This window comes from Lissotriton vulgaris, chromosome 4_1 (genome assembly GCF_964263255.1).
Source record: "Lissotriton vulgaris chromosome 4_1, aLisVul1.2, whole genome shotgun sequence".
NCBI lineage: Eukaryota > Metazoa > Chordata > Amphibia > Caudata > Salamandridae > Lissotriton > Lissotriton vulgaris.
The window spans coordinates 1,270,849,962-1,270,864,407 of NC_141691.1; the positions used below are offsets into that span (position 1 = coordinate 1,270,849,962).

The window sequence follows — 14,446 nt, forward strand, 5'->3', positions numbered from 1 at the left end:
TTAAAAGACAGTTGGTCGTCGAACTTGATACCCAAGTGATGGTGTTGGGTGGTGCTTCTGCTTCAGCAGGCCAACACCTCTTTGGGGAGAACAGATTGTGTTTCCCAAACGGCATGATCTCTGTCTTCCCGGCATTACATTTCAAATGGTTGTTGGTCATCCAGTTGAATGTCGCTGTTAGGCATTCCTTTAGATTTTCTTCAGCACTTAGGGCTAGTAAGGTGTTTTAGGGTTCAGGGAATGGTTTCAATGAGGGGTAGTAAGTGGTTTTAGGGTTCATGGATTGGTAGAGTTAAGGGGTATTATGTCGTTTTGAAGGTTCAGGGAATGGCAGCATTAAAAAAGTAGTTACTTGGTTTGTGGGCTCAGAGAAGATTAGCATTAAGCGGACGTTTTGAATTTTAAGAGTTATGGGATGGGAAGAATTTAGGGGTAGTAAAGGTTTGTTAGGATATAGTTAGATAAATTAAATAATTCATGTAATAAAGGTCTACATTTTTGGAATTGTTGTGGGTAATAATGAAGAACACAACGTTATTACCTAAACAATTTCAACTCAACTTTAATATAGTCAGCATTTAAAAGTCAACTTTATTACATACAACTGTAACAAGGGAAGAGCATTACAAAGTCTTAACAAAGACAGTGGAGCGTTTCTGGAAATAGCATACAAAGGAGGAACACTGGTGGGGATGGTTTTCGATTCCAGCAGAAACAGCACAGCAACTGTAATGCATGAGATCAAATGTTTGAAATTACAGGAGAATCTGACAAAGGAATGTCAAACCATTCTTAATGCACTTTTGGAGACTGCTTTAAGAAGAGAATGGATTAGTAGAAAAATCACCATTAGTTATAGTAGCTGACTGTAGATCAATACATGCGCCTTTTAGAAAGTGCATTGATAAACTTTTACAGATTATTGTCAAGCAGGGTCACGCATCCATCACAGATGCTACAGATTTTCTGCAAATTTTATCCATTAGAGCAGTCGAAAGAGAGTCGTGATATAAACAAGGACATCTCTATTCTAGATCTATCTATGACAATACAATTCAAACAACTCCATACTCATTTTTAACTGAAGCCTACAGTTAGAACGATTTTACATATTCATGGTTCACAAGAACTGAAAGAGTATATGCTGAAGAAACAAACAAAGAGAAAGAACAGGAATTCTTTAATATACTCGGGAATAGGGGTTACACTTAAGAAGAGGTCATCCACTTAATTATGGAACCCATTGACTGCAAGATCAAAGTCTCTAAATAAACCAAGAATGAAAAAAGCTCACCCAATTGTGTTTCTGTCAACCTTTTCTACACATAGTATTGACATTAGGAATCTACCAGTAAAGGTTTGGAGATGCTCCATGTAGAACCAGACTCCAAGGCAGTTTGACTCCTTTAGAGGTCCTATAGTTAAACTAAACCCCAAATTGGATCTCATAAAAACTCAGTTGCAATAGAAATATGTTGAAAAGGCTGTTGTAAAACATACTAGCTAAGGCATTCAATGACGGGGTTGAAATTACCTGTTTTTATTTTTTATGAATGAGTTTCTAGAATATTTTAACTTGGAGGGCCAAAAACATATTTGATCGATTTGATATATTTTAGTAATAATTGTTCAGGGTGACTATTTACTTTTCAAACATACTTTGCACTCATCGCCTGTCCCTTCAGACATATATATATATATATATAATTGTTCAGGGTTCAGGGTGACTATTTACTTTTTAAACATACTTTGCACTCATCGCCTGTCCCTTCAGACATATATATCTTCACCTCACCAATGTTGTAGTGCAGCATATATATATATTACCTACTGGCGGTCGCCAGTAGGTAGTTATAATTAGGTTTATTTTGAATAGGAAAATCGCAACATTCTATTGTGAATAACTTTGGCGCCGGTTGAGGAATCTGCCTGAAAATTTCCTCAAAAATGCCTGGCGGCGCTCCGGTCCTTCCCTGACAGTTTGGGGGGGATTCGTCAAGCGGGGGCCGAGATAAAAGGGGGGTCCCAAAACGTGTTTTCCCCATGTTAATTTCCATAGGGCGGTCGACCTCAGTTTTAGCCCGAACGGCTGAATGGATTTCCACCAAACTTGGCAAAATTGTAGGGACTGGTAGCCCGATGTGCCTTTGCTATGTCTCAAGATATGTGCTCCAGTGGATTTTGAGTAATTTAGGTTAAAAAAAATATATATATCTATAAGCGCGCCCCGGTACACGCACCGGGGCGCGAACCAGCGCGCTACGCGAGTTCGCGCGCGGAAACCTGATTGGCTCTCGGGTGTCTGTCAACATTCCAAACAGTCCGGAGCGGCCGCCATCTTGTGTCTCGGTAGGGTCGAGACACAAGAGGTGGCAAAAACAAAGGGGGAAATAACCAAAAGGGGGCAGAGTAGACCCCCCCTGACCCCCTAGCTTTGATGTGGGGCCATAATAGGGCCCCGCGGGGCAAAACACATTTTTTTTTTCGATTTGCGCGGGGGAGCGCCCGGTACGCGCACTGGGGAGCGAACCGGGGAGCGTACCATGGGGAAAAAAGAATGACAGAGTTTTTAAAAAATGTAGCCTTTTTAAAAAAATTGGAGGTAGTTCTAAAAAGAACTGTTTTTTTTCTTCTTTTTGTTGTTTTATATTTTTTTAACGTTTTTTTGAACATGTACTTTTTTTGGCTTTTATGAACTATTTTATATTTTTTTTGATATTTTTATGGGAGAAACAAAAAACAGGGAATTGAAAACGGCTCAACTGGAGCAAAAAAAAATCAGGAAAAAATTATGTTTTTTGGGGGCAATTGTGGTTGTCACCAGCACGGTTGATGAGCTTTATGCTTTGCTCACCATAGGTGATGGTTTTACCACAAAAAATACAAGTGATCTTGTATTGCCCAAACTGTGGTTGTATGTTTGGGACCATCTCCCTTGTCTCTGGTCCCGATGGAGTGGGTTGCTTTCTTTTGGAGGTGCTGGGTGAAGATTCTGGAGGGTTACTGGCCAGTTCACGGACCTCTGCCGCAGCATAGTTGTTGGGATGCCTGCGCTGCATGTGGCGAATCATGGTGTTATTGCCAAATGAGTATTTTTTGTTAGGGTTCCCCCTTGAAAGTTCCATGTTACAGATTAGGCAAGTCACCTTTGGCGCATTCACTTTTTTTTGGTCCTTTGGGATGGAAAAAAACTCCCAGATAATGTGCTGCTTTGGCCTATATGGGGTATTATCTTCTGGCAGCCACCTCCTCCCCTCTTCCTCCTCCTCCTCCTCCTCCTCCTCTTCTTCATCTCCACCACTGTGGTGTTGTGGTGATCGTCTTGGTGGTGGTGGTGGTGGTGGCTGAGATGCTCCTGCTGCTGCTGCTACTGAAGCCATTTTAAAGTCCAAATTATTAGTCACAGATCTCCAAACAGGTCTTCCTCAGTCAAAGGACAAAGTCAGAAAAAGGAAAAAAGGTGGGGGCTTTCATCATTTGGAAAACAAAACTGTCCTGAACCAATAAAAAGTGTTATTTTCAGGTCACATGACCCGGCCTTTCATCATTTGGAAACCAAAACTGTTCTGAACCAATGAAAAGTGTTATTTTCAGGTCACATGACCCAACGCGCTTACGCTACACGACCGGGGTGTCCCGGGGCGCTTACGTAGCACGTTCGTATGCGCGTGGGTGCTTCCGGGTGCGCTTACGCTGTGCGTATCACGCGGACGCGGCTACGCGATACGTCACAATGATGTTTTCGTATGCGGCAATAGCGCTAACGAGACGCCTCCCGGTACGCGCACCGGGGCGCACCGCAAGACTGCGCTTTCCGGGGCGCTCACCGGTACGCGCACCGGGAGCGCTCCAGGGCAAAAAAAAAAAAAACATCAACAATAAACATAAATAAAATAGTATTACATAAATATAAAAAAGAGGATATATTACAAAAAATATTACATTTCATAGCTGAAGAAATTTGCTATTAAAAAACCTTTGAAATTCACTGAAAAAAACATAGGTTTGAGGCCCTATATATAGTTAGGAATTAGCATTTAAAAAACCTATGAAATTCTCTGAAAAAACCATAGGTTTCAAACCAGTTATAGTTAGAAATTAGCATTTAAAAAACCTATTAAATTCACTGAAAAAAACATAGGTTTCACACCAGTTATAGTTAGCTGGAAATTTTACTGACATAGAACTATTTAAATCCCAACGTTATAGTTAGTTGGACTCACTATAACAAGCGCGCCTGCAATGCACTGCTGATGACGTCACATATTACATCACTCATGACATGGTCAGTGACATCACTCATGACATCAATGATGACATCCTTGTGACACACTGACAGACTCCTTTCAGTGTAATGTAACCTTTGAAACACATATTCAAAAATAGAAACTAACAATTTCAAAAAAATGGAGATACCCCTACCAGATACAACAACCAATTCAGTAATTCCACCATCTATATACACATCCACTCATTCAGCAACAGTTCTATATAGCCACTCATACATATAATCACTCATATACATCCTGTTACACACCGACAGTCATCCAAAAGTTACTCACACACATACTCACACATGCAAATAAACTATTGAACATCCATTTATTTGCATATACAACTATACACACACTAGCACATTACTTTTAAGGAAACTTACACATACTTACTCTCTTAAACAATCACTTATAGAAAAACATACTTATTTAAACAGGAACTCTTACAATCTCTCACTCTCACATATACTCACTAATATACATCAATACTCATATATACTAGATTAAAACATATGTAGTTACTGATAAAGACACTAGTGAGCCAGGCATTCACTCACTAACACACATATACACACTCATCCACCCATACAGTCCTGCACATATGCTGTCTTCAAAACACATACAAACAGTGAGTCAGTCATTGGTGCATCTATGTGCTAAGTAATACCCCCACCAAACCATACTGACACTCATACTGATACTAAAAAAAACATCTAATAACCCATATACACACAAATGTAGCTACTCACCAACCCATGCACCCACTTATACACAAAGTGAAACACTGATACATATATTTAAAAATTTTAAAATTAATCACTAATATATGTGTTTACTAAGATACACTTTATAAGCCAGTTAACCAATCAATTTTTTTTTAAAACATCCATTTAGACACTTATTTAAAAATGTATTTTTCCATCGACCTTTACAAAAACATATATAAAACATATTTATTTTTCAGAAAGACACACATTCACTGGATGGTGTCATCAGTGATGTCATGAGTGATGTCACTGACCATGTCATGAGTAATGTAATATGTGACATCATCAGCAGTGCATTGCAGGCGCGCTTGTTATAGTGAGTCCAACTAACTATAACGTTGGAATTTCAATGGTTTTATGTCAGTAAAATTTCCAGCTAACTATAACTGGTGTGAAATCTATGGTTTTTTCAGTGAATATATATATATATCTATATATATATATATATCTATATATATATATATATATATATATATATATATATATATATATATATATATATATATATATATATATATATATATATATATATATGTTGTTCTTTTGGAAGGGTGACCACTCCGATATAAACTGTGTACCCTTTGACCTGACATGATGAACTATTCTCACACCAAAGGGGGGGGGGGCAGGGGATAATCCACTTAAGACATATCTCTCTTCATGCAGCCAGGATTAATGCAAAGATGAGAAATGTGTGTGTCTTGAAAAGATCCAAGGGACCCCACACCCCCACTGGCAACTCCAGAAATGACCAGTATCAAGTTTACCTTAATCTCGTGACCCATTATGTCTGAGAGGATCTTACCCACTTCTTGCCTGAAGAGCCAAGTCAAGGGACACTGCCAGAACATATGAACATTGTCCGCTTTTTCCTCACCACACTTGGGGCACTTCCTTCTCTCCCGGCTTACCAACTTCGACAGCTTCCTTGGCATGCTGTAAGCATTATGCACAGTAAACAAATGATTTTTCCTGAGAGGCTAGGACCAAATAAAAGACATTGTTACTTGCCACAGGGTTTCAACGTACAGATTTGGCAGGTCCCTCTTCCAGATCTCCGCAGGCAAATGAACTCTTCCTCTCCAGCCTGGACGACCATGCCATACTACTCCAAGATTTCAGCTGGAGCGATCTTGTATCTTATTCATCCAAAAGCGGTTGCCTTTTCTGTATGGAATAGTATTTTGTTGTTGCACCAAAACTAAAAGAAGCAACAGCCCACTTCGGATGAGAAATGGTGTGTATCTTCCTATCATTCTTTTTTTTTAATAAATCTTTTTTATTGCATAAAAAAAACAAACAGACACAGAATAATAAAGTGCAGTGCAGTGCAATCATCATCATTTTCAACAGTCTCATTGCATTAGTACATAAATTGTTATAGCAAATCCGCGGAACTATTATATGGTCACATATTACATGCGTGTTGTCGTTAGCAAGACATTACTCGACATCGTGGTCAGCTGACCCTGGGGAGGCATCATTAACCCCTTCGATGCTGATGACGGAACGGTTCCGTCATCAGCGTCGGTTGAGCTGTGCTGATGACGGAACCGCTCCGTCATGACTCCGCCCGCGCAAGGCGGAGTCAGCATGGGCGTGGAATTTGCGCCGCACGGATGCGGTTAAAAGAAATACATATTATCCCTCTGCCTACGTTCCAGGGTCCCCAGATTGTAGTTGATTTCTGTGGGCATCCTCTACCTTCATAAATTACTCTCTCTGCCTGCATGCACCAATCCATGTCACATTCCCAGTCCGTAAACTATGGCTTTGTCACTCCTTTCCAAGTTCTGGCTATGTTGCGGTTTGCAACCATACATCCCAGGGAGACCCACATTCTCTCAGTTCTGGACAAGTCGGTAGTCTCCCAAATGGTCAGAAGACAAAGGCAGGGTGAAACTTCAATAGGCTTTCAATCATTCTTGCAGTGAACTCTAGCCCATTAAGTGTATTTTTTTAGTGTTGCTTTTATTTGATAATGAACACATTTGCAGACTTATGTGGTGGCTCAAATAAACTCATGAATATGTCAGGATTTAAAGTTAAAATAAGATGACTTCTTGGAATTTCCTGCAGAGAGTTCTGTGAAATGTGCGCACCACTGCATGTAAAAGTATGGATAATTTTTGAAAAACTACGTGTATGAGTATTCTTTTCTCTGGCAGGCTGTACATTGCAGAAAAAAGTCACTGAAGATGCAGGCAGGAGTCTGATTTGAAGAGAATTATGTCTGCTTTGAGGAAAAAAATGTCTCTCTGAGTGACAACTCAAAGCAGTGTCAACGTGCAAAAGTAAATTCGCTAACGTAACAAAAAAAGCACAGGCCTAAAGTACATATTATTTGTCATGTGACCATTTGTACAAATAGTATCATCAATTTATGATTGACAGATTCTGATTTTGCTCTTAATTACTGTGAGAAAAATTTAAATTCAGTTTGGTGCAGCCAGGCAAGGCTAAGTTTACAATTGATATGCATCTTTACTAAGACACATTGATTATGAATACGTTGTTGATTTTCTCTGTCTAGGGGAATGACACCCGCAGAAGCCGAGATGCACTTCTTGGAAAACGCCAAAAAATTATCTATGTATGGTGTAGATCTGCACCATGCCAAGGTATGCATGCTTCTTCTTCATTTGCTTTGATTCTTGTGAATGTAAGTTTTTTTCTCTCGACTAAGTTCTTATTTTGTAGCGGAATTTTAAATGTGGTTTGGTGCCCTGGAGTGTCTGTGTATTATCAATCTTAGAAGTTCATAAGTGAGTTTAAAAAGCTGGGTACAAAGTAACTATGAAGTCGGCCATAAGCTGCCTTTCAAGATGTACATCCAGTGCAAGGACCGCAATGCCATACGTATATATCACTGAAAAAAGTCAGGCTGTATCTTAAATTTAACTTCTAGGCACAAGATGGTGATTAATTCAGTTAAAGAAACGGGCATCAATTTACACATATCATTCTTGATTTACCGGCTAGTTGTCACTTTTTTTGTCTTACAGAGTTGTGAGACATCCTATTAATTCCATCTGGCTAAATGTTTTAGGAGGGCATTGTGTATTTTTGAAGAAAAAATAAATAAAAACCCTCTTTCCCAAAAATAACTGCTAAATTATAAAAGACAAACTTTTATGACGAAGACCACTTTGCGGAAATACTAACATCAGTTTAAGACCGATGGAAAAGATGCAGGGAATATGCTTCAAAGTTTTTTTTGTGAAGAGGGGCGTGAAAATGTGCACTTTTATCAAAACAAACAAGAATACTGAAATGTAAAGAGCACCAGGTTTGCATGTCAGTGTGTCAAAGGAATTCTAGTGGAAGCCATTAGAAAATGGGAAGTGACACAATCAAAATGATACTCATTGAAGACAACAAAGACGTGATTGTAGCTCAGGGGTCTCCACAGTTTCAGTGCTATGTTTTTTGAGAAAACATGCTTTGAAATAAATGTACAACAAAACAAGATTTGTCAAGAAACAAAAATATTTTGGGATATATTTGGTCAAGTAGAAATGGTTATGTGGGGGTTGTGTCTAACTGCCGTACAAGATGGCTGCTTGGTAAAGCAGCTCTTATCCTAATCCATCCAGAATCTATTCTCTGCAGCCCCTGTGGAAAGGTTTTAATACAGAGGTGGGGGGTAAACTGTAGGAGCATTGTGGAGGAGCCGAGACCATGGTTTGAAACAGCGTGTAGCCTAAAGTGGCCTTCTGCAGTGTGTTGTGCCACGGCCTTGTGCAGCAGGGTCAGGCTGCAAGATCGGCTAGCGACGAGAGAGTGAAGATAGGCGGAGGTGGCCTCTCCCAATAGCGCCCATCCGACCCACCAGGATGCAGAGAGTCCATGTGGGGCCGGTAGAACGCAGATGTGGCGGTGAGATGGAGGTGACCCCCAGAGCAAAGTTGTATGTTGGCCTGGCGAAGCGGGAGCACTGAAAGCCCTGCCTTGAGATAACTCCTTCCCATCCAGACCCAGCGTGCCACCACCACTGACAACGCTTACAGCTGTGGGCTGGGAGTGGTGATGCAGGGCTCACGGCTGATATCTGACTGCCAGGGGATTCAGTGCAGGAGATACGGACATGGAATGGGCATCCAAGAGGGCTAAATTGGGCCTATTGAACTGCAGAGCGTGGGGCCGCACTGGGACCACTGACTAGCGAGGGGGAGGTTAGCTTCCCCTGGGCCCACCCGGCAACACAGGATGATCAGCCCCTCCAACTCTTTGAGGAGCTTAAAGCAGCAATAAGCCTGCTACGCCCGGGTACTGTGGTGTGATGCGGATGGCGCCAGGGGCCTAAATGCACTACAGTCCAGCACAGTGGGAATGCTGGAGGAGAGTCGCCTGCTCACAATACTGCCTGGTTTAAATACTCAGAGCTGCCCAGGTACCCCAGCAGACAGTGATGGTCGAACCCAGTAGGAGACTCGGAGAGGCAAGTGGGGGCACTCTGCATGACTTTAGGGTCCTTTACCGAGTGGGGGAATCATCTGTGCCCAGTTAGCAGCCCCGCCTCCCTTACCCTCACCCCAAGCAAAGGATATGGCGCTGGGTGGGGTGCTTAGACTCGAATTACAAGGCAACCGGATAGTGAAGAGCACAGACACCAGTGAAGGCCAGATGCCCAAACCTACACCACCCTGATCACGGCATTGCCACTGTGAACTGGAGAGGGAGGCTCTCCAGAACCCGGGGCACACTAGGTCCCTACCTGCTGAACCTTTGCAACATTGACCCAGGAAACAGCAAGGGGCAGTGTGCAGCTGTTGCTTGGAGGGTCCACTCTGGTAGTGTGGCCCAGTATCTCTCAGGTGGAGACATCAATTGCCCCAGGATTTGGTGGAGACCTGGAACAGCTGCACGAAGGGCAGTGAGAAACCCAACAGACCACAGGGAGGACTCCTCACTGGAGGGTGCAGTTACCAGGTGTCAGTGACTACCACTGTGACCATAGCTGCGGCAACCATGTGTGAGGCCAACTGTGATTACTGGGGGCAGGGGAGCCCGAGCCTCACACCAGATGAAACTGGATACATTTGCACTCCCCAAAGATGGTGCTGGGAACGCAGTGGGAAATCCAACAGGCCACAGGGAGGACTCCTCACTAGAGGGTGCAGTTAGCAGGTGTTGGCGACTACCGCTGTGACCATAGCTGCGGCTGCCATGTGTGAGGCCAATGGCGATGACTGGGGGCAGGGGAGCCCGAGCCTCGCACCAGATGAAACTGGATACATTTGCACTCCCCAAAGATGGTGCAGGGAACGCAGCACTGGAAGCGGTGCAGATGTCAGCATGACAGCCCTCCCTCCCCCCACCCCCAGGATGGAGAAATGCTTACACTTGAAGACATTATGGACACCAATCAGGGGGTCCAGAGAGCCCCGGAAACAAAAATAGACTCAGCTTCCATGGAGGCCACACCGGTTAGGGCAGACCTCCACAACTTGAGTGCGAAAGTAATGGAGGCGGAAAACTCAATCTCTGGCCTCAAGGCAGAAACGCCAACCTGGCAAAAACAAGTTGACAAACTACGTGCCAGTGATGATGTACTAGGGGCCAAACTGGAATACTTTGAAGGCCGTATTAGGATAAATAACATCTGAATGGTCGGGGTCCCCGAGAGGGCGGAGGGCTCAGCAGTTGATCTATTTTTAGAGGACCTCATCCTCAAAGTACTCCAGCCACGAGTCCTGTCTAATTACTTCTCCGTTAAACATGCTCACAGAGTGCCAGGGCCCCCACCCAGGCCGGGCGTGCCACCATGCATCATAACTGCCCGCATCATCAGTTATAGAGCTCAGGATGCAATGCTTCAGGCAACGGGTTGCACCCCGCCGCTCAAATACAAGAACGGTATTATTAGTTTCTTCCCAGACTTTACACTCCGAGTTCAACAGCTACGCAGAAATATTAACGAAGTGAAAAAGACACTGAGAGTCCAAGAATTGAAATATTCCACAGTGGTCCCGGTGTAGCTGCAAATGATATAAAAGGGCAAAACCTGGTCCTTTGTAACCCCAGAAGTATGGAACTGGCTAGATAGCTGGAGGCCAGCGAAAGGAGAGTGTGATAAAGTGGCTCTATATATATAATGGACTAGAATGAAGTACAGTGTGTATAGCGTCCACCAACCCCAGAGGTATAACAGAGGTTAAAGTCAGAACTGATCTTACTCTCCAAAGTGGTAGCTTGGTCGAGCAGTAAGGCAGTACCAGAGGACAGTGTCAAGTATTTGTTGTACACACTCAGTCAGCAAATTTCACACACTCAAAGACTGAACTCCAGGCCAATTGTTTTTATATCCACAGATATAGGTGTTTTATTTTTAGAACCAACAGTTATAAAAATATACTTTTCTTGTTATGGGTTCTCTCATGTAATTACTTTGCAAAGGAGCAATAAAGTTCGGGCACACAATTAATACAGTATTGACAGTAAGCAACACAATCCTAAAACACTTTATAGCATTGAGCTCAATGGGGTTTCCACATGTAAGTACAGTTGATTACTATATAGATTACTTTAGTAGTGCCAGGACTAGATCTTAGATTCAGTCCTGGGGTCTAAGCTGAAACCAGGTTAGCAAAAACGTTTTAGTTACTGTAGTGAATTTTCATGAATATAAAGCTGTTTTAAAAGTTCACACTTAAAAACGTTTCCATGTAAATCTGACAATGTTATTCAATGGGAGAAAATTCAGGTTGCAGGTAAAGTACAATTGTGTTACTTTTGTAACCCAGCACTGGTCTCCTAGGGCCAGCATTGGGGGCTTAACTCAAAACAGGTAGGTAATTGTGTTTCAGTATTTCAAATGTTTTTTAAAGAATATTTCCAGTTTTCAAAAGTAGAGACTTAAAAGAAATTTCATAGAAAAGCAGACAATGGGTTCCTATGGAGAAAATACAGATTACTAGTAAACCCGCTAGGGATTACTTTTGCGGTACAGTACTGGGCTGAAAAGATACAGTACTGGCTTCTCCCCTGGTCACAGGTGAGTACTTCAGAATTCGGACTTTGGCTGATTTTATGTGAATATTTCCAGTTTTCAAAACTTCACACTTCAAAAAATTTCGAGTCAAAAGGGGTCAATGTTATCCAATGGCAGGTAAGTTAATTATCGTTTTCCAGGGGAGAACGTGGTTGGTGAAGTTAAGGTTCTGGGTATAGACTCAGGAGTCTACCAGGGTCAGGTAAGTGCAGTTAGTTCAATCCCAGCGGCACAGGGGCGGCCGGGTGCAGAGGTAGGATGGAATGGAATGGAATAGGTTTTTGTAGAGCGTGATAGCTACCCGCAGGCGTCCTAGCGCTAAGTAACTGAATACAGGAGTGTGGGGCAAGTCGGAATTTATCTGCTGAAGAAAAAGGTCTTCAATTTTCTTCGGAAGGGCAGGATGTTTGGTTCTGAACGGATCGAAAGTGGAAGAGAGTTCCACAGCCTTGCCGCGTTAGTAGAGAACATTCTGCCTCCACTTCTTTCTTTTTTGTATCTGGGCATAACGACTTGGAAGGCATGGGTCGACCTTAGCTGCCTATTGGGAAGGTAGGGGGTGATCAGTGTGTGGTTGAGGGTTGCTCCTTTCCTCCAGTAGGCACGGTGAGCGATGCACAGGCTTTTAAAGTTGACTCTATCTTTTACTGGCAGCCAGTGAAGTGTTCTTAATTCATTTTTCACTGATTGCCGGCGGGGAATGCGCAGGAGAGTGCGGGCAGCACAGTTTTGGATAACCTGCAGTTTTTTCAAGGTGGATTCAGGAGAACCTAGGTATAGGGCATTACCAAAATCCAGTCGGGACAGGATAAGACCCTGGACCATGATCTGTCTGGCCTTGAAAGGGAGAAGTGGTAAGATTTTTCGAATGAGCCTCATAATGCTCATGCAGGTGGCTGCTAGTTTGGTTGCCTGGTGGCCGAAAGTTAATGCACTATCCAGCCAGATGCCCAGGTTCTTGATGGTATCCCTGGCTGGGGGGGCTGGGCCTAGTGCTGGTGGCCACAGAGAGTCAATAGATTTTTGGGGGGAGTTGCCTAGCACCATTAGCTCAGTTTTGTCGCCGTTGAGCTTTAGGTAAGACTGACTCATCCAGGTGCATACTGCCTCCATGCAGCCTCTGAGATCATTGGAGTGAGAGGAAGGATGGGTCAAGCTCACCACCAGTTGCGTGTCGTCGGCGTAGGACACGACTTGCACGCCGAAGGGGCATATGATTTCTGCAAGGGGGATCATGTAAATGTTAAACAGTGTGGGGCTCAGGGATGAGCCCTGAGGAACCCCACAACTGAGAGGTTTACTGGATGATACGTTATTGCCCTCGCAGACTCTAAAGGAGCGGTCAGAAAGGAAGGAATGGAGCCAGGCTGCAGCAGTGGAGGTTTTCCCTAGCTCTGACATTCTGTGACATAGGATGTCATGATTTACAGTGTCGAAGGCGGCACTGAGGTCCAATAAGATAATGGCCGCAGTGCCACCCTCGTCCACAATCTTTCTAGCTCCTTCTGTTACTGCTAATAATGCAGTTTCAGTTCCGTGCATAGGCCGGAACCCTGTCTGCGAGGTATCCAGGGAGCAGTTTGCTTCCAGGAATTCAATGAGACATTGATTTACATGTTTTTCTGCGAGCTTAGTTATCCACGGTAGCAGAGAGATTGGACGGTAGTTTCCCGGGTTCATCTGATCTAGGTTTGGTTTCTTCAGGAGGGCCTTAACTGTAGCTTGTTTCCACTTAGGGGGAACAAGCCTGATACGAGGGAGTTGTTGATCACATTCTGGATGGTTGGAAGAATGGTGGGCGTAATTGTTCTTAAAAAACGTGCTGGAGCTGGGTCACTGGGGGATCCAGATTTTACCTGAAGTATAATAGTTTCCAGGCTGATAGGCTCCAGAGGTGGGAAGGCTTCCAGGAGGATAGAGGGGGTGGGTCCAGCGCACTGCTGTTCGGGGCAGGGGTGAGGGGATGGGGTGAAAGAAGAATAGATGGCCCAATGATATCCAATAAGGGAAAGGGGGCCTTCGGTTGGTGGCTGCTGGCTAGCAGGCCACGCGGCTCTGGGAGCTGAGCTCCTGGTCACTTGCTCAGGGCAGGGGAGGAAGTAGGATAGGACAAAGGGGTCACAGCCAGCGGCATTCGGGCGGCTAAGTGCAGGGAGCGTTTGAGCCGTCGGGCGCTCAATGTTATCCAATGAGGATCTTGAAACGGGAACAAAGCTGCAGGCTCGGGGACGGAAACTCTCCAGGGGCGACCAGCACTCCGAGAGGTAAGTTGGGATCTTGGAGCACAGGTAGGCACCCCAAAGGGAGGCACAGAGGGCTGTAGGGCGCCAGGTGCAGGGGTGTCTTTGGGTGTCGGAAAAGCTTACCCTCTGCTGGTCACGGTTGGGGTGGCCCCAGGTTCTGAGTCTGCA

The 14,446-nt window shown here is 43.8% G+C and overlaps 1 protein-coding gene across 30 annotated transcripts in view; it reads left to right on the forward strand.

The window, feature by feature from the left end:
* The window catches only part of EPB41L3 (erythrocyte membrane protein band 4.1 like 3), an 878,261-nt gene that overhangs the window by 616,040 nt on the left and 247,775 nt on the right, over nt 1-14,446 (forward strand). For all 30 annotated transcript variants that reach the window (XM_086965494.1, XM_086965496.1, XM_086965495.1 and 27 more), the window contains exon 8: nt 7,575-7,662. In XM_086965494.1, coding sequence (XP_086821620.1) covers nt 7,575-7,662 — 88 coding nt within the window. The remainder of the gene's footprint in view (nt 1-7,574; nt 7,663-14,446) is intronic.